Raw genomic sequence first — 20,120 nt, forward strand, 5'->3', positions numbered from 1 at the left:
GTCCATGGTCTAATGTTGTAGTTCTCAACCTTTTCAGGCCGGGCTCCCCAAAATAATCATATTAGAACTGGGGAACCCCCACCCTGATAAGCACTTGGAATTGTAGGAGTTGAGGCATTCAATTTAGTTTGACTCGGTCCCACAGATAAATATTGTGTTTTTTCTCATTTCAGGTAATGGGTATTAAAAGTCCTTAAATTGTCACTTTACTTACTATCTGGGACCCCCCAAAGTCATGTGGGGACCTCCCTGGGGATCCCGACCCACAGGTTGAGAACCACTGGTCTAATGCAGAGGTTCTCAAAGTGGGGCCCTATATCCACAAGTTTCCTAGGGCGTCGTGGGCATCACTTCCTGTCGATTTGATCCAATCAAATCCAATCAAATCGACAGGAAGTGATGTCCACACCGCCCTAGGAAACTTGTGATATGACATTTTTTTTAAAATCTTGTTTACCACCACACATTTTGAATGGGGTCCTTGGCACAAAATATTTTCAGATGGGGGGGCGGGGTCCGCGGCCAAATACATATTAATTTGGGGGTCCTTGAGATGAAAAAGATTGAGAACACTTGGTGTAAGAAACCATAGTCTTCACTTTTCTGTTTACAAGATGTTCGCACACAGTTGCATAACTTGCATTGTGGGAGACAGTCAGACAGAGATGATTGACACGGCGGCCATTTTCCTGCTGGACGCCCAGCTTCCATTGTGTGAGAAGATACAGTGTTGCCATGTCCGCTTATTATAAGCGACTTTGGGCTTGTTTTTCGCTTGTAAATATTGGTAGTTGGCTAGTTGCGGTTACATTTTTTTGGGCTTGTTTCCTAAGTGTAGTTGCTTATTAAGGCTTGTTTCCCAATGTTGTTTAAACCAGTGTTTCTCAAACATTATCAAGTCAAGGACCCCCAAATTAACAAATATGCATTTGTCTGCGCTGCGGACCCCATCTGAAAACATTTTATGCCAGGGACCCCCCCATGATACTAGATTTGTGTTGTTATAAAGTTTTAAAATATTACAAATTTTCCAAGATTTTTTTGAAATAGCAGATCTACAAGCTCACAACGCATCGTATCGCGACGCCTTGTGGGCTTGTAGATCGGCTGTTTTCAAATAGCCGATGAATATATTTTAAGTACTAAGTATTTTAAAGTACGCTTCTTTTGGGCTTGTTTTCATAGACCTGGTGGCTTGTTACTCTCGCGAAACCTGGCAACACTGGAGAGATAGTAAACACTGAAACTGCCACACAACCATAACACTTATTTCCTAAGCGAAAAAAACCTTTACGTTCACCCCCGGTAAGTTGCATTTTCGTACGGATTTGTGTGCATGAAGCAATTAACGACCGTTTTATCTAGAGAATTGACTGTCTAAAGTTAATTTTTGTCTTTATAATAGCCGTTTATTTCGACGGTGTTAGAAATGGAAAAATCTACCAGCCGCGTGAAAAAAAGGCTTTCTTTCTAGCCACTACCACTGCACTGACTGTTAGTGTTGGGGCACGGGAGAGCCTCTTTCTTTGGCGTTTCGACCAGGTGGGCGTGGTTTTGAGACATAGTTCTTGTAAGGTTAAGGTTATAACCACGCCCACCTGGGCGAAACACCAAAGAAAGAGGGAGTCCCTTTGAGCCACACACACATCCGCTCCACTTCCATGTTCACTTTGACCTCGATTCTCTGCTAAAATCTAACAACACTCGACACATCTGTGTCGCTCTCCTGGTACATACGGTTGTCCTCTACTGTCTTTTGATATCCGTGCGTGTGCACGTTAACCAGTTTTGTTGAAATGTTTGAAAGTTTACGTCCCGCCTTTGCCTGTATGTATATGGGTAGGTTCGTTTTGATTGCGCCTCCGTCTCATCCGCGGCCATAATCCTGCGCTAGGAGGCGGGGCGGGGCTGTGACTCATCGTCCCGCCCCATAGCTCTGCAGACTGTAACGTGATTCGTTCTCGAATTCGATGTTGGTCTTTTGGATTGGTTCACTTGCGATGATATCTATGCGATTGTGATTGGTCGACTGGTTGGTAGCCCAGTTTATGCATTGGCTAGCAGTGGTGGAAAAAGTACTCAAATTTTTTAACTAAGTAAAAGTATCAATACTGTAATGTAGAAATACTCTGAGCTTGTAGATGGGCTATTTTCAAATGGCCGAAATATAGGGTTGAAGTGGTTAATGTATATTTAAAAAAGTACAATATTTGCCTCTGAGATGTAGTAGTGTAGTAGATTAAAAGTACTGAAAACTGGAAATACTCCAATAAAGTAAAAAATACCTCAAAATTGTACAGTACTTGTGTAAATGTACTTAGTTACTGTTGGCTAGGCATGGCTATGTTGTCTGTGCTGCTGCTACCAAACCCTGAAAAAGTTTCACCAGGTGGCCCCCATAATTTATTGACCATCTTTAGGAGTTTCGCTGTGTGATAATAATTCAACATTGCAATTATATTTTGTTTAATTAAATAAAACAAGCCCACAATTACAACTAATATTCTTAATTATTAGCTTATGCCCCTAGTCCAGCACACACATTTTGTAAAGAATGTTTCAGAGCATACTTGCCAGCATTAGTCATAAATGGACACCACCGCACCGTAGATGGTGGATGCCCAGAACCCCATATAGGGAGAGAAATTACCTATTCAACCTCGTGACCTATTCAATCCCAACCTCCCTATATATGGACATCCCCATCAGCAGACACCAGCACCGCAGCCAAGACATAAAAGGCAAAGGAATCCCAAGGTTACATACATTTAATTCTACTTCTGTCACTAGGTGTGATACCCTGTCATCATGGCTCGTACAAAGCAAACTGCTCGTAAGTCCACTGGAGGTAAAGCTCCACGTAAGCAGCTGGCGACAAAGGCTGCCCGTAAGAGTGCCCCCTCCACCGGTGGTGTCAAGAAGCCCCATCGTTACAGGTAAAGTATTGATTCCACAAAACACCAATTTAATTCACTGTGACACTCTGATTTCCTCTAAACCTCCGGTGTTTGAACTTCGGTGATGGTCACATGGATGCCATATAACTTGTCATTTGGTCAATTAATTACGTTTGTTTAAAAAAATAACCTAATCTTGATAAATGAGTGTCTTTGAAAACACCAGTAATAAGCTAGGTATTGGTGGTATGCGCTTGTTTCAGGCCTGGCACTGTGGCTTTGAGGGAGATCCGTCGGTACCAGAAGTCCACTGAGCTGTTGATCCGTAAACTGCCCTTCCAGCGCTTGGTGAGGGAGATCGCTCAAGACTTCAAGACTGACCTCCGTTTCCAGAGTGCTGCCATTGGAGCCCTGCAGGTGGGTTTGTGTGTATGTCTATGTACATTAATCACTTGAACCCTCTCTATACTTGGTCAAATAATACTGAGTTGACTGAGGCCCTCCCTGGGCTGTTTATTCCCCCTACTTCAAATCTCTTCTCTGAAAATATATGATTTACAAGCTCAGAAGAGCTTGTAGATCTGCTATTTTCTGTGAACGTTACCCCCAGAATAGGAATGTTAGGGTTCAAGTGGTTAAGATACCAATCTCCAAAGTTGCATTCAGGAACACACGATTCTCTCGCTCATGGATTTCCTTTCCCTCAACAGGAGGCTAGCGAGGCATACTTGGTCGGTCTCTTTGAGGACACCAACCTGTGTGCCATCCATGCCAAGCGTGTCACCATCATGCCCAAAGACATCCAGCTGGCACGTCGCATCCGTGGCGAACGTGCTTAGGCGGCCTGGACTCCTCTCTGTGTTTATTTTTTCATGTTTCACCTCTGTACACTTTTTCTTTACTTGTCCCAGCCCTTTTTCCTTCATTGTACCCCACCTACCCCAGCCAACTCCCTGCTTACTTGGTAGAATTTAGAGTAATCCTAATTATAAAGAGATAGAAATATAGTTTTGTCTTCACAAGATGTTTTAGGGTACCTTTACCATGCATGTAATGGGGTTTCGCTGATCAGACTCGTGCAAACACACACACAAACACATTTGTCGTGTTTGGATTGCGCTTCAAAACATAAGCTCTGATGACAAGATTGGCAATGGATCTCTCTTGGACTCTAGTCTAAAGGTGAAATGAATGAGTGTCCTTTATGTGACAAGAGTGCGGTACCAAACATGGCAACCTGTAGGCAGACAAAATGGAGGGGTGTGGCCCAGGGGCTAGTCTGCTTAAGGGGAGCAGCAACTTCCACAGCAGGGTGCTATTAAAACTAGCCTCAAGGCCTGTGCCCTGTCTGAACACACTCCAACCCTCTCGCCCACTCCGTCCCTCTACCCTTCAATACTACTTTATAGAGCGTCTCCCTGTGTCCATTATCTCATCTCTGATCACTCTTTCTGCTACATCGATGGTGGAGCAGTGTGTTTGGAACTCCATTAGTCTGTTGGCCTGTTTGTGTTGTGTGTGTGAAGTCTGATCTGCTGAACCATTTGTATTCAACAAGTATCTTGGCTGCTTAAGAATATTATCATTGTGGATATGGTGGTTTTTTGTTTTGTTTATTTTTTTCCCTTTTTTTCCCCTAGTATATAATTCACATGAATGTCTCTTTTCAAGAATTGTCAAAATAAGACGGGGAAAAATTAACAAACATGATGATCAATGCTTATTATTTACAGTCATCTATTTTGAAAATCGGAAGGGCTTCTGAGTTTCCTAGACAGCTCATGTTCCAATGGCAGCCACATGGGGGCAGTGATTTACCAGCTCCGCTCCTATTCAGTCTCTTACTTTGGATCTGTCATATATTATTATAAACCTATCTATATCTCTTTAGTTTAGATAGGCATTAGACACATAACAGTAGGAATTGACGTAACGAGAGTTACTACTCTGCATGCTTAGGTTTTGTCTCCTACTTCATGTGTAGATTTGATCATAGAATGAGTCTCAAAAGTTGTGATACACGATATGACTTCATTACTTTCTTTTATATTTTTTCTTATTCCTCAAGTTTTTCAGACGTATAAATAAGCTGATCTTTGTATTTTCCAAATTTCTTATTTTATGGTGGTAATAAATAGGTGTTAAAAAACATATGTCTGGTTCATTTTGTAAACAGCTGGGTTTCTTAACCAGCGGATCAGGACCAAAGATTGTCACAGGGTCATAGACTAAAGAATATGTGTCTGTCATGATATTGTGAAAAGGGTAAATGTGGTGTTGGGTGGTGACTGATTTAATAAGCAGTCACATCTGGCTAATCAAGCTAAGTAGACTGTTGGCTGAGTATGACTATACACCTGTTGTGTACAGGCAGTGGTGGAAGAAGTACTCAGATATTTTACTAAAAGTAGCAATACCACAATATAAAAATACTCTGTTACAAGTAAAAGGCCTGTGTTCAAAATGTTACTTGAATAAAAGTACAAAAGTATTGGCATCAAAATATACTTAAAGTACCAAAAGTAAAAGTACTAAAATGTTTGAAAATAGCCGATCTACAAGCTCACAACAACGTCTGAGCTTGTAGATCGGCTATTTTCAAATAGCCTAGGTATAAAATATGGCTAAAGTGGTTAATGTATAATTAATAATAATAATTTATAATGTAATCATTTATATCTGCAAAGTAACTAGTAACTAAAGTTTTCAAATAATTGTAGTGGAGTAAAAGTACAATATTTGCCTCTGAGATGTAGTGGAGTAGAAGTAAAAGTATTGAAAATTGGAAATACTCCAGTAAAGTAAAAAATACCTCAAATTGTACTTAAGGACAGTACTTGAGTAAATGTACTTAGTTACTTTATACCATTGTGTACAGGTCGTTACAGGATAAACAGGACCTGTTTTATTGTGTGTAGCGTTGGTGATCCTGTGTACACTGACTAAATCAAATAAATAAACAGAAGCTCTGAGTCTAAATAAATACTGTGACCCGTGCCAGGTGTGACAGCCACTACCCATACAACAGTAATATTTTGCAGTTGGATTGCAAGGTAAACCCATGGTGGCTGTAATAGACCAGCAAACAAATAACCAAGTCAGAGAATATTTGCCATGAGCTCGAAAAGGGCCATCTGGTTCTCATTGTGTTTGGAGCCATGCTGTAAAAGTGTTTTAGCAAACATTCATACTATACAGTACCTTTTTTGGACCAGTGCCCCCTATCCAATATCCAGGTCCCATTACCGGCCCCCACATCCAATTGAAATGTATGCTTTATTTTTATTGTGTATTGTGTTGCTTATGAGATTTAGAAAACATCTCATCGATTTCCAAATATCAGATTTGACATTAAACTGGATTGTTAGTAAGTAATTATTATGCAATTATTGGCCTAGTTCTCTGGGAGAGAAAAAGAAAGCCTGTTAAGATTATAGAATCATGGTCAGTATCATGACCGGTATCATGGTGAGTATCATGGTCAGTATGATGTCATGTCATTGTCAGTATCATGTCAGTGTCATTGTCAGTATCATGGTCAGTATCATTGTCAGTATCATGGCACCATGATACTGACATGACACTGACATGTCAGGTCACATGTACATGCCAACAACACGTCGCACCGTGACAAGTTGTTCGTTTGTAGATTTCAACAAGCAACGGAGTACACATTAGGCTTTAGTACTGTAGCCTTTCCAGACATGCTTGCACCTGTACAAACCTCTTTTAACACTTATGAATCTAGACAATCTTCCATCATCATGCCAATAAAAAAAACGTGCAACTACACACAATTCAGAAATCACCAGTTGATGAAAAAAAGTCTAGGATGAAATGAAGAAAATGCAACTATATTAAATGCACTTGAATATATTAAACTGAAATTGGTTTGTACAGTATTTTAAATGTCTCTCCACATGGCAAGTTATACATTAATGTAGTCACAAAGTGCCATGATATTGACATAATTATACAAGAGTGGGAGTTAGATATGGACTTCAGTATTGTTTAAACTTTGCTGAAATAGCCAATAATTTAGATAGCAGATAGTATAAGTCCTCAAAATATTCAAACATTTTGTTTCGATTCATTTGAGGATTTGACAGGGATCTTATAGTCTTTATTAGTCTAAAATAATTAAAAGTGCTCACTTTTGAGCATATTTCTAATTAGAATTGTTTAAAGGTTTCCTTCTCAAAGAATTGGACTCCATGTTTTTGTGCGTTCACCTTCCTCAAGGTCTGGTCGACACTGTCCCTCCCCCACCACAGCTGCTCCTCCCAGGGATTACAGTCTGAAACTCTCTGTGCTGAAGAGGAAGATTACAAAAGCACTGCACCCTCCGAGAGATTAACCAATCGGGGCACAGCGAGGCAGGGATTAACCAATCCCACCACAGAAAGGGAGGGCAAAGGGATTAAAGCTGGTGCACAGTGGGATTAGGTCAATGTGGAATGCACAAAAATGTGCTTTGAAATGCCTCTTTTACTTCTCAGATGTCTCTGTATGTTCAATATAGCATCAGTATACATGGTTCAGGACAGCAATCAAAATGGTTTATAAAAGCAAAGCAAGAAGTATGTTTTTTACTCATATAATATGTTGGGTTAACAGGTGTATAATCTACTTGAGTCCAACCAGTTAAATGTAGCAGATTTTTCCATTTCACCTTTTCTCCGAACCTCAAACCAGTCTCCTACTACTGTACGCACACATGCATGTACATGGAGATTTGTAAAGACTTCTTGTCAAATATAACTCTACCCGCAGTAACATTGTGTGTCTACAACCAGGTCATGTAGGGATTATCAAGTCATCAGAAGAGTTGGGGAGATGTAATAATGTGACAGTGTATGTGTGTGTGTGCGTGTGCGTGTGCGTGTGCGTGTGCGTGTGTGTGTGTGTGTGTGAGAGTGTGTGTCCTTTTCACAGCGCACGTTTTCACAGTTCCTTCTTCAGGTTTCCTACCTGTCTCTCTCTTTGCCTCCCTTTATTATCTCTTCCGTTTTCATTCTTTCTTTCCTTCAGTATCTCACAGTGTCTCCAGCTCTGCCTCTCTATTACCTCACTGTCCTGGTACCTGTCTTCACTGTCTGTCTGTTTTCTGCGTCTTCCTCGGTGACTCCTGCCACCTGCATGTCGCCTCTCACCGCATCCATAAACCTCCTCTTTGGCCTTCCTCTTCTCCTCTGACCTGGCAGTTCCATCTCCAGCACCCTTCTCCCAATGTACCCCTCATGTAAAGGGAAACTGTGGGTTGGTAGTTAGAAACATTTGGCTCACTAATACTATAACTGATAGTTTGAGAAAATGTGAGAGGACTGTATAAGCAAGGAAGTTCCTATTTTTAGACACTTCATGAAAAAAACGTGATATTTTTGAATATATTTAAAAACTCCTAAACAAATGGGTCCATTTGAGTACATTTGTACAATGTCTGAGAGTTAACACTTCACTTTGTGAAAAGGAGGGATGAGGGGTACATTGGGAGAAGGGTGCTGGAGATGGAACTGCCAGGTCAGAGGAGAAGAGGAAGGCCAAAGAGGAGGTTTATGGATGCGGTGAGAGGCGACATGCAGGTGGCAGGAGTCACCGAGGAAGACGCAGAAAACAGACAGACAGTGAAGACAGGTACCAGGACAGTGAGGTAATAGAGAGGCAGAGCTGGAGACACTGTGAGATACTGAAGGAAAGAAAGAATGAAAACGGAAGAGATAATAAAGGGAGGCAAAGAGAGACAGGTAGGAAACCTGAAGAAGGAACTGTGAAAACGTGCGCTGTGAAAAGGACACACACACACACACACACACACACACACACACACACACACACACACACACACACACACACACACACACACACACACACACACACACACACACACACACACACACACACACACACACACACACACACACACACACACACACACACAGGGGGACAGGAGTGTAATCCTAACTAATTCACTTAGGACATTGCTGAAGGAAGGCTAAGAGGATTGAGACACTCCCAGAATCAGATCAGCTAAAATAACCAACAGCAGCAGGGACCAATGAGAGCCATGCTCGCCATATGACAAACATAAAACTTCAACATGGTAACATTACAGCAGTGTTGTGTTGCTGTTGAGACCACTCACCAAGTGAGTAAAACTGAGATTCACATCTAAACTCTGTATGTTTAGTCAATTATCAACTGGTAAGCGCAAACCAGAATTCTCAACTTTGAAAATACAGAACGCTAATGATTGTCAAAGGACAACATGTTATGTTCAAGACAGCTTTAATATCATACATCTAAGCAAAAGATCTAATTGTTTCCATCAAAGTGATTGGGATAACACAAAGGCTAACACTGTTGATAACACATACAATCCAAAAATCTAATAGCAACCAATGAAATATTAACGTTTAGCATACAATAATAATAAATCAATTCAAATAACTTAATCCATGGCTCTCTCAGAAGGAGGGAGTGACTATAGGCGTGCTAGAGCTCATTGCTGTGATGTGTTTGTCCTCTCTCCTATGCTATGATTATGTTTGTGTTCATACTTCGTTGCACATTTTCGCCAAGAGACAAATACGATGAGATTTCAACTGAAAAAAGGGTTGATACAATGGTACAACTTTGTTGAATGAAAGGGTCATGCGAGGAAGTATACATTTGCCTTAAGTCCTCCTGATAAATGCAAATGATGCTCTTTTTTTGTGGTTGAATCATACAGTGAAAAAGAAGGAGAGTTTAACCACTTAAACCCCATATGGTTGAGTGGAGTCTCTTAGGGCTCTATGCTTGTGTATTTTCTGTTTTATCTCTACATAAAATATATTTGCTGAAAATAGCCTATCGACAAGCTCCAGCTTGTCGATCGGCTATTTTCTGCGAAAGCTTTCCCAGAATATGGATGCGGGTGTTTAAGTGGTTAACTGTCTTTCCATTGGTGGGCCTCCAGTGGAGGTGCCGCCTGGATCCACTGGAGTTTCCCTCACACATACTTTTAAAGGCTTTGTTCTTTTTACATGCATGAAGAAGAGAACACAAAAGATCTGCAGTCAGGCAGCATCAATGATAATTTCCCCCTCCTTATCTAAACGTAATAAATAAAATGCACATTCTACAGAGTCTGCCTTTAGAAAAAACAAAATTTTAAAAATGAGAAACTGAGAAAAACAAATAACAAAAAAATGAGAATTCTCCTTGCAAAATAGTTTCATCCTATCTTACACATTCAGATAAAAGAACTCTTCACAAAACATGTCAAAAACAGCAGCCATCTCCCTCTCTCTAGAGGACCTGAAATTTCCAGGAGTTCTGGTCTTTGTGGTCCAGACAGTCCATAGTGGTGAAGCCCAGCTTCCAGGCCTGCTGGTCCTTGTAGTCCAGACAATCGACTGAGGTGAAGCCCAGGGATGCTGCAGTGCCATAGCCCTGGGAAGATAGTGAGGCTGGGGATTGGCTTAGGGAGCCCCCCATTGAGGGCACTGTGATGGGACTAAGAGCTCCAGTGCCTGACAGCTGGTGCATGGGGGACAGGTAGGCACTGCAGTCCAGGCCAGTGAAGTATGAGGTGGTCCCAGCGTAACCCTGGGTGTAGGCTTGCTGACCATAGCTCATGGGATAGGGTGAGGGCCTCTGCATGCAGGGGGCTGAAGAAGAAGCCAGAGGATCTGGAAGAGGTGAGATGGCTGGGCTCCAGATGGACACAGATGCGTTGCCATTAGAATTAGGAGCAAGGCTAGGGCCTGAGTGTGCAGGGGAGGGGCTATAAGAACCAGCAGGGTGGTTAACCGGGTCAGGGGCACTTTGTTCCTGGGCTGGTGAAGCCTTCTTTTTGGGAGGGCGGGGCTTAGCCTGGCCGCTGCTTTGTTGCGCCTGCTGACGGCACTTGGCACGACGGTTTTTAAACCATACCTGAAGACAGAGCCAAACAGATGCAGTCATTTAGCATGTATAATGACAGACTTAAATGACCTGGCAATATAGATCCTGTCCTCAAAATGATTTGACATGGTATGTGGCAACATTTTGAAGCATCTCTAGACATCTCCAGACAGAATGGGGTGTTTTGTGACTGGTACTACCATAGGGTTACATTGTAAGAAGCTCCTAGTTGAACAGATCCATTGCATCATATATATTAAACCTTACGTGAATCGATGTACTCTTGATGCTATTTACAGTACATACGAGGCCAGACTTTTGACCAACGTATTAAATTAAATTGCATCATCTAAATCTTCTCCGTTTGTGTAAATCTCATTTAACAGTGTTGGGAGCAGTAAGGTAGTCTCATATACGCAACCCAGAAACGATTCACATATTCTTTTATCCACTGAGTGTGTCAGATATGTTGCTTGGCATTACTTCAGTACCTGGACACGTGACTCAGGCAGGTTGATCTTGAGGGCCACCTCCTCCCTCATGAAGATGTCTGGATATCGGGTCTTGGAGAACAGGGCCTCCAGGATGTCCAGCTGTGTACGGGTAAAGGTGGTGCGTTCTCGACGCTGCTTCCTGGGAGTGGCTACAAAATAGATAGAAAGAAATACATTCGTTTGGAATACATAAATATATATTTATATATATATATACATATATATATATATAATGCCAGCTATCAACAGTAGGTCTGTTGTATGATTCCAAACTCACAGTTATGTTATTGGGATGTTGTTCATAACCACACTGACTAATATTATTTAATTATGTAACATAGTTGTGTTAATAATTATGTGACTACAGGTTCTTTACAATTCACTTTACCAGTTGGCCCATTCTGTTTCTATGCCAGGAGCTGTAGTCATTTTGTCCAAGGAATCCCCACAAAAGCCACGAGTAGTTAAATCCTCTTTTCTTTCTCTGTCTTTGTCTTTTTTTTTAAATTATTTTAGCTTCAATAGCATGAAAGGTTTGAGAGCCACTAGAAGACTGCTACCTAGTAATAGATCTAATAGAAAGATAAGAAAATAAGTGCACTGAAGGCAGTTGACTTCATTGCACCTTTCATTTGAATGCAAGAAAATGCAGGGTTTTTTTCTATCCAAAATCTCATGAGTTTCAATATAGCCGTTTAAAAATGCTAACTTTACCAATAATGTATTTAAAACCAAATTATTAAAACAGAAATAGAAAGGGCATTCACAAATGAACTGTAACATTTTATTATCAGTGAATAATTTGTAATGATGACGATCATCATATTCTGAATTATCATAGCTACACAATATTATTCTGTCAATTATCTCATCGTTATAGCCTACCCTTATTTTATTTTTTTTAAATGTGTTTAACATTTATTTAGAGATTTTTCAAAGGAACATTTAGACAAGACTACAACAGACTCAGACCTACATACAAGACAGTGCAGCCTACATACCAACAATCATACACATAATCAGACACATTTATAGTAATACAAAAACAAAGACACCCTTATATATAACTTAAATTCACTTTTACCACAGTTACGCACAAGGCTTATAGTATCATTTTATGGATAGCTATAGTTTTTTTCTTTCTTATCTTTTTTTCCCCCACTTTTTTTCTCTTGGCAATGCACGCGATCAAACGCATAAAACTAGAAAATATAAACAGAAATATAATGTATACTCACATGGGTATGCAATGGTCGTGTGGAGCAGATCCATCCCTGGGCCATTCATTAACCCGTTCATGGTGTAATGGGGTTGCTTTATGTAGGACATCATCGTTGCGCAGGCTTTTAAGTCCTCTCTCTGGCTGCTGTGTTGTTGTTGTCGGACACGCACACAGTCACAGTGTCACACACTGTCACACTGTCACAACACCCGGGCTGTCCTGTCAGGGTCCAAGCTCTCCACCTGCTGCGTAAAGAGGGACGCGCCAAGAGGTGATGTGGAGTTGTTGGTTATTCTTTAGTGATCCTCCTCACCAACAGCACTTTTCTTTTGCCAGTTTACTAATTCGTTTACATTCAAGTTGCTTTTAAAGTCTAATTCACTTGTTTACGTGACAGAAAGCGCAGGGTTTCTCTGGGCACCGGTGGACGGAGGGCCCTGCGTCCTTACCGCTTGGTGATATTCGCTCCACTGAGGTCTTCTACTGATAGACAGCTAATTAGAAGAACTAAGTGGCTCCACCAAACCCCTCCCACCGCGCACATGCACACACACACACACAAACAGACAGACGGTGGTGTAAACTTTAAGTAACTAAGTACATTTACTCAAGTACTGTACTTAAGTACAATGTTGAGGTATTTTTTACTTTACTGGAGTATTTCCAATTTTCAGTGATTTTACTTCTACTCCACTACATCTCAGAGGCAGATATTATACTTTTACTCCACTACAATTATTTGAAAACTTTAGTTACTAGTTACTTGGCAGATATAAATTATTATATTATAAAACATACATTAACCACTTCAGCCCTATTTTATCATAGGCTATTTGAAAATAGCCGATCTACAAGCTCACAACGCGTCGAATCGCAACGTGAGCTTGTAGATTAGCTATTTTCAAACATTTAAGTACTTTTACTTTTGGTACTTTAAGTATATTTTTATGCCAATACTTTTGTACTTTTACTCAAGTAACATTCTGAACACAGGCCTTTTACTTGTAACAGAGTATTTTTATACTGTGGTATTGCTACTTCTTAAAAATAAATGAAATAAAATAAAATATCTGAGTAGGCCTACTTGTTCCACCACAGCACACAGACATATGCACACAAACCAAAGTCACGTGCGTACAGGTACATACACGTCAAATGGACATAATGAGCTACAGTCATTCATTGGACATATTTTATGGCTACTACAAAAGTACGCCACATATTTACGTGATTAACAATTCCACTTCGATGTCCTTCTCGAGTCTTCTGGGTTTTTGAAAAAATAAAAAACAGGACACTGTGAAGACTTGACCAAGAGTCGGAGATAGACATTTGAAATGACCAAAAAGGAAGAAGATGCTAAAGAGGGAATAACAGTGAGAGAGCAAATTCAAATAACCTCTCAAAGTGGGGCAAATTCTAATAACCTCTCAAAGTGGGGTCTTGGGACCCCCAGGGTTCATTGGGTGGGGTTCCAGGGGGTCCCCTGTAAAATAAGGAACAGTTTACTTAAGCACTATTAAAAAAAATAATAGCTAATTGTGCAAAAGGCTCACATAGTAATTCAGAGTTCATAGTGACCTCCCCATGAGTCACTCACCACCAAGCATCAGGTGTGTTTAATTGATAGATGTCAGCACAGGTGTGTGGTCTAATTTGTTAGTGAGCTCAGGTCATGTTTGGCTTTCAAGAGTGTGTGACCACAAGTGAGTAGAGATTTATGTTTTATGATGTTTATTTAGGTTTGGTTGAATTGTATGACACTACAGTTGACCTATGTTACATTAGAAATGTGTTATTGTTTAAGTCTTCAGTATTCAGTATTTAAGTCTAAATACTGAATACTGTATTGATGCTGATTATATTTTTATTTTCATGTAGAACCACTGACCAATCCTGTGAATTGTGCCTGTACATATCTCAAGTAAAAACCCTAAAAGCACTTTCTGACTGTCTTGATAGGCACCCCATATTGTTGGCTACAGAGCCTGAATCAATCCCTCAATACACTAATAGCTAAATAGCTAATAGCTTCTTTTTTAAATAGCAAAATTAGCAATATTGCTACATTTTGGAGGATTTTCTTTTTTCAAATGGGGCCTATATCAATTTAGTCATGTCCTTTACATGAAAATGTTTGAGAACCACTGAATTAGAGTCTGACATCTGCTAAATATGCCACTGTGGAAGCAAAACAACATTACAAAGACTACTGAGCTGATGAACATTTAGTGGATAAATACTCTCTGTGTGTGTGTGTGTGTGTGTGTGTGTGTGTGTGTGTGTGCGTGTGCGTGTGCGTGCGTGCGTGTGCACACGACTTAAATTTGGTCGAGAATGGTGCAGTATGCACTGGGTGGAAGGCTGGTCTGGATTGTACTAGTCTCTGCAACTCTACTGAAGAGATATTCCCTCATTTGGTGTTTTGATGATGGTGGTGGACCAACCTGTCAGACCATAGGTGTTAATTTGGGTTGAGATTTGGTGACTGCGAAGGCCATAGCATATGATTTGCATCATTTGAATTACTCATCAAACTATTCGGTGTGCCCTGTGTGGATGGGGGATCCTAGAAGATACCATTCCCATAAAATAGAAATGCTTCATCATAGGATAAAGGCGATCACTCAGAATAACTTTATATTGATTAACATTGACCCTGCTCTCTAGGGGACAGGTGGACCTAAACCATGACAGAAAAATGCCCCCCCCCCGCCCCCCAACATAACGGAGCCACTGTGGACTAATCATTCAGGCGTGCACCGTTGTCTCGATGTACGCCATACATGCACCATCTCCACCCATCTGTGGAGAATATGGTGAAGGATGACTCATCTGATTGATTGATTGATTGATTGATTGATTTATTGATTGATGTACTTTATTTAGTAAGACATGAGAACAACAGTACATGGAAGTACAAATTCACAATACAAGGTCTACTAAACTGGAAGGCTCATAAAGCACTAAGCTTGTTTAAAATGAGATCCCCACGCACACAAATCATGATGACATATAAGAGACAGACAGATATACACACTACTATACGGAACGTATATCTGACCATATAACCTTTTTCCACATCTCTGCAGACCAGTGCCTAATCCCCCCCCTATCTAAAATGTGCATTTGTCTTTGTAATGAGGGGGCAGCCCTACTATAAGTATCTCTGTAGCTGTCTATGAACTGGTCTGATATATCTATCTTTTTTTTTAAAGATTTTACACATTTTACAGTGTTTTGTCGCATTGCAAGTGACAAACTACGACTGAACTGTTTCTTCTCCACAACTCTAATATTTAGCAGCAACTTTACTATTAAAGTAGTGGCTCCATAAAAAATGAATAGTTTTCTTCAAATGAGAAGACCAGAAAGACCTGCAGACGGTCCTAGAGATTTGCAAGAGCATATCGGAACGCACGGAAGAGGACTGAACGTTCATAATCCCCAGCCTGTCCCCCCTCCCCCCACACGCACACACAAAGACACGTAGGACATAGTGAGACAGATGAGAGTTCGTTCGCAAAAAACTGAACGTACCACATGGTCAACATACGAATAGCCTACATCAGTGGTTCTCAAAATGGGGTCCGGCCCGGGGACCCCCAGTGGTCTTTGGGAGAGTTCTAGTTAAACCACTTAAAACCCTATTTTATGCTTCGGTTGTGAGTTTGTACATATGCTATTTTTTGAAGATTTTCAACAAATATTTGAAAAAAAAATGTCTTCTCTTATGTGTGTCCCTGGCACAAAATATTGTCAAATGGGGGTCCACACATCAATTTGGGGGTCCTTACTGGCCTACTTAACATGGAAGCTACAGAGGACAGAGTGAGTGTGAAAGAAAGGCAAGAACGGAGGGATGGATGGGTTGACACAAATGAATAAATCAGGTGAATGAAGACAGACAGAGGAGTATGAGGTAGGAAACAGCCGGATGGATGGATGGATGGATGGATGGCCAGACGGACTGACGGAGGGACCACCGATGGACAGAGGGACGGACGGACGGACGGGAGGAAGAGAAGCAGCTGAAGGGCCAGAGGTTGGAGGAGGGTCCAGTCCACACTGACACACAACAGTCTCTAATCCAGATTAGAGCGTCTAAAACGGGCCGACTAAATCTGCAGGCCAGCCAACAATATAGAGGCTGCTGTCAGTCTCAATCACTCACCACACACACACACACACACGCACGCACGCACGCACGCACGCACGCACGCACGCACGCACGCACGCATGCGCACACACACACACACACACACACACACACACACACACACACACACACACACACACACACACACACACACACACACACACACACACACACACACACACACACACACACACACACACACACACACAGGGTCTCCCTATCTCTCCAGCTCTTAAAGTAAACAGAATATAACTTTTTGGGTCAGGATACCAATTTTCATTCAATCAGGAGAGAGAACTCATACAGGATAGGATAAACAATTGAAAGTGATGAAACAAATTGGAGACTAAATTGGAACTGGCACACAAGATGATCAATTATCTTTGTGGGGCTCTCTTTCCTCATTGGATGAAATGTGTAACCTTACTGTACCTACCTGGAAAAAAACATTTTGTGTTTATTAAAGAGCTTACCTCCACCGGCGCCCAGAGAAAATACGCTGTTACATGGCCAGACTAATATCACTGCGTAGATAATAGTCTGGAATCTCTCCTCTGGTGATAAACCCGCCCTATATTTGCCCTTATTGGTGCCCCACAACTTCGGGGGCAGGGAAATCCAATCACAACTGAGCGGGACCAGACCAAAATGTTAATGGTTTTGCACTGTCAAATTCGAATTTAGAGCTTTAACCTTTTACCAATAAACATTTTGTTTTATCAACAGTTTTATGACTAACAGCACCTTTATCATGAAAGTGTTCGCTCCACATCCTTACAGATGTGAACGGTCAAGGAGGTGTGAAATATAGACCAACGCATTTTCATCATCAGTATCAGCACTGGACCTTTCCTTAATGGTTCTTTTTTGTTGTTTATAACAATGGTTCTCAACCTTTTCAGGCCACGACCCCCCCCCCCCCCCAAAAAATAATCAATTGTAGGACGTGTGTGTTAGGGCTGGGAAATTAATCTAAAATATATTGAAACCGATATTTAGAAGCAATAACTGACTTCATCTTGCCAATGTAGGGTAATTGATTAATCGAGAAGCAGCTTTTTATATACTGTATATATTTCTTATTTATATCAGACTTTGTATAATCAAGTAAATCGATTAGTGTGATTAACCACTTAACCCTGTATTATACTTTATGTACAACGGTGGCGTGCAAAGATAGTGAAATTAGCTGATCTACTAGCTCACAAAGCGTTGCGACGCGTTGTCAACTTGTAGATCTGCTATTTTCTGTATTCTCTTATAACCATTCATTAATCGTAATCGACGCAAAGGTTTGAAATAATCGTGATATTGATGCATGGATGCGTGGATGTCTTGCGTGTGTGTGTGTGTGTGTGTGTGTATGATGAGTCAGAAGTTGCAGTCTGAGGGGTGGCCCATGGAGGTGTCCAGGTGGAGGATGAGTGATTACAGTGGACAGTAATCCTGCAGAGGGATTAGCAGGTGGTATTAGGAGAACTGGGGATGTGGTACGAAGCTACTGCTGAACTGCCAAAATATAGACCAACAGGTCCCACAGCTTCAACACATTCTGTGTTTTATTGCTCAACATAGGAGCTGCTGGCAGGGCTCTTAGTCTTGTTGAACTTGACAGACAAACCATTATCTAATAGAAATAGAAGTGTGTGCATGTATGTAAGGCAAGGCAAGGCAGTTTTATTTGTATAGTACATTTCATCAACAAGGCAATTCGATGTGCTTTACACAGAACATCAAGCAAAGGAAACACATTATAAAATGACATTAGGATGCATAAAACAAAATAAGTACAAATTTTACAGATACAGTTACAGTGCAGAAGAGAAAAGAAAATGGGAAAAATGTCAAATGAGTCAATCAAAGGCAGCGGCAAAAAGAAAGGTCTTGAGTTGTGTTTTAAAATAAATAAGAGTGGCTGCTGACCTGCAGTTTTCTGGGAGTTTGTTCCAGATATGTGGTGCATGAAAACTAAATGCTGCTTCCCCACGTTTCTTTTTGGTTGTAGGTGCAGAAAGCAGGCCTTTCCCAGACGATCCGAGAGGTCTGTCTGGATGGTTCATGATATCATACAAGATCAGAAATGTATTTTGGGCCTAAAACATTTAAAGCTTTATAGACCAACAGTAGTATTTTGAAATAAATTCTTTGACTCACAGGGAGCCAGTGTAAGGATTTAAGAACTAGGATATTTTTTTGTGCTCCTGATACATGTGCATACTGTATATGACCACATCTATTTTATCCCTGTTGTTAGTCTATCTATGCAGTGCACTCAGAAAAATAAAGGTGCCAACTGGAACCAAAACTGGGTCTTCAGAGTGATTCCTGGTGTGGATTACTTTTTCATTGGGGGTATGAGACCACATACCGTAGTCTCCTATTTAGGATATGAACTTTTCCGTTGGCCTAAAGGAAATCTCCTGGGCCAGGCGACATATTTAGACTTTGACAGAGATGCAACTGTGCATTCAAGAATGGGTCATATCATATGTGGACACTGAATCCGTTTTTGGCACAAGAAACTTGAGACCGGCAATTCATGAAGATGAATTTCATGAGCCAAGAGTCATTTTTTAAAATCTCATCTATGGAGTATTTGGGTCTGTCTGTCTGTCTGTCTGTCTGTCTGTCTGTCTGTCTATCTATCCACGCACACACACGCACGCACGCACACACACACACACACACACACACACACACACACACACACACACACACACACACAGAGTTTGGAACATTATGAGGAATGGGATCATACTCAACGGAGAATAGTAACTTTTAGTAATAAGTTTGATAATTTGATCAAATATATCTCATTGTCCAAATGTCCAGTGTAATCCCATTATTTTAGTTAATTGTTACCTGCTCTAGGACTATGAACAAAACAATCTGAGCGCCATGGTCTAACTACAACCAAATACTGTCTATGCCACACTCTGTGTCCTAAGGTAAACTATTTAACTCACAAAACAATGACTTATACAGGTTTTGTCCATTTTTTGATCATTTGGATTCAAAATGATCATGTCACTTCAAAATAATAGACTACCTCAGGACATCAAACACCCTAAAGACCACTATAGAACTTGAAGGGTATCGTGGAGGAACTTGTGAGTGATACCACGTGATCAGTCTGGCAATGCCAGGCTAGGTTAATGCATTGTGATAAATATAACAATGGAATAACCATACAGTATATAAATGTATACATTTTTGATATCTTATGGTATAACATCTCTAAGGTCTCTAATATCTGCAAAACTGCAATCATCCCCGAGTTCACAGTAGCTCATTCTAGTCTATCACTGTATTGTAGTGTTATTACAATATATTCAAGGCTAGGCTACTAAAACCTCTAGTATCACATATATAAATGCAAATGGCCCTTTGAAGAGTCTAGAAACAATGCTGAAATGCTATGTAGTGTTGGCAGCATGTAGTTTTGCACAGTTCTTTCATTA

At 40.8% G+C, this 20,120-nt stretch overlaps 2 protein-coding genes across 3 annotated transcripts; one reads left to right on the plus strand and one right to left on the minus strand.

Moving 5' to 3' along the window:
- Positions 1-1,212: 1,212 nt before the first annotated feature.
- h3f3c (H3 histone, family 3C) lies at positions 1,213-3,994 on the plus strand. Its single transcript, XM_080435487.1, has 4 exons — positions 1,213-1,305; positions 2,791-2,936; positions 3,161-3,314; positions 3,608-3,994. Exons 2-4 carry the CDS (start codon positions 2,809-2,811, stop codon positions 3,734-3,736), a joined length of 411 nt encoding a protein of 136 aa, XP_080291613.1. The 5' UTR covers positions 1,213-1,305; positions 2,791-2,808; the 3' UTR covers positions 3,737-3,994.
- A 6,193-nt stretch (positions 3,995-10,187) lies between these two features.
- Positions 10,188-12,610, minus strand: LOC308090447 (homeobox protein otx5-like; the record flags this gene model as incomplete). 2 transcript variants are annotated; one of them, XM_080435641.1, is made up of 3 exons in its annotated part: positions 10,188-10,814; positions 11,276-11,427; positions 12,517-12,610. In XM_080435641.1, the coding sequence occupies 3 exons, from the start codon at positions 12,608-12,610 to the stop codon at positions 10,188-10,190; spliced, it is 873 nt and encodes a 290-aa protein (XP_080291767.1). The 2 variants fall into 2 exon arrangements, with proteins under 2 accessions (XP_080291767.1, XP_080291766.1); XM_080435640.1 differs by having other exon boundaries at positions 12,496-12,610.
- Between the last annotated feature and the right edge of the window lie 7,510 nt (positions 12,611-20,120).

Source organism: Gymnoscopelus braueri (genome assembly GCF_963280865.1).
Source record: "Gymnoscopelus braueri genome assembly, chromosome: 8".
NCBI classification, from domain to species: Eukaryota; Metazoa; Chordata; class Actinopteri; order Myctophiformes; family Myctophidae; genus Gymnoscopelus; species Gymnoscopelus braueri.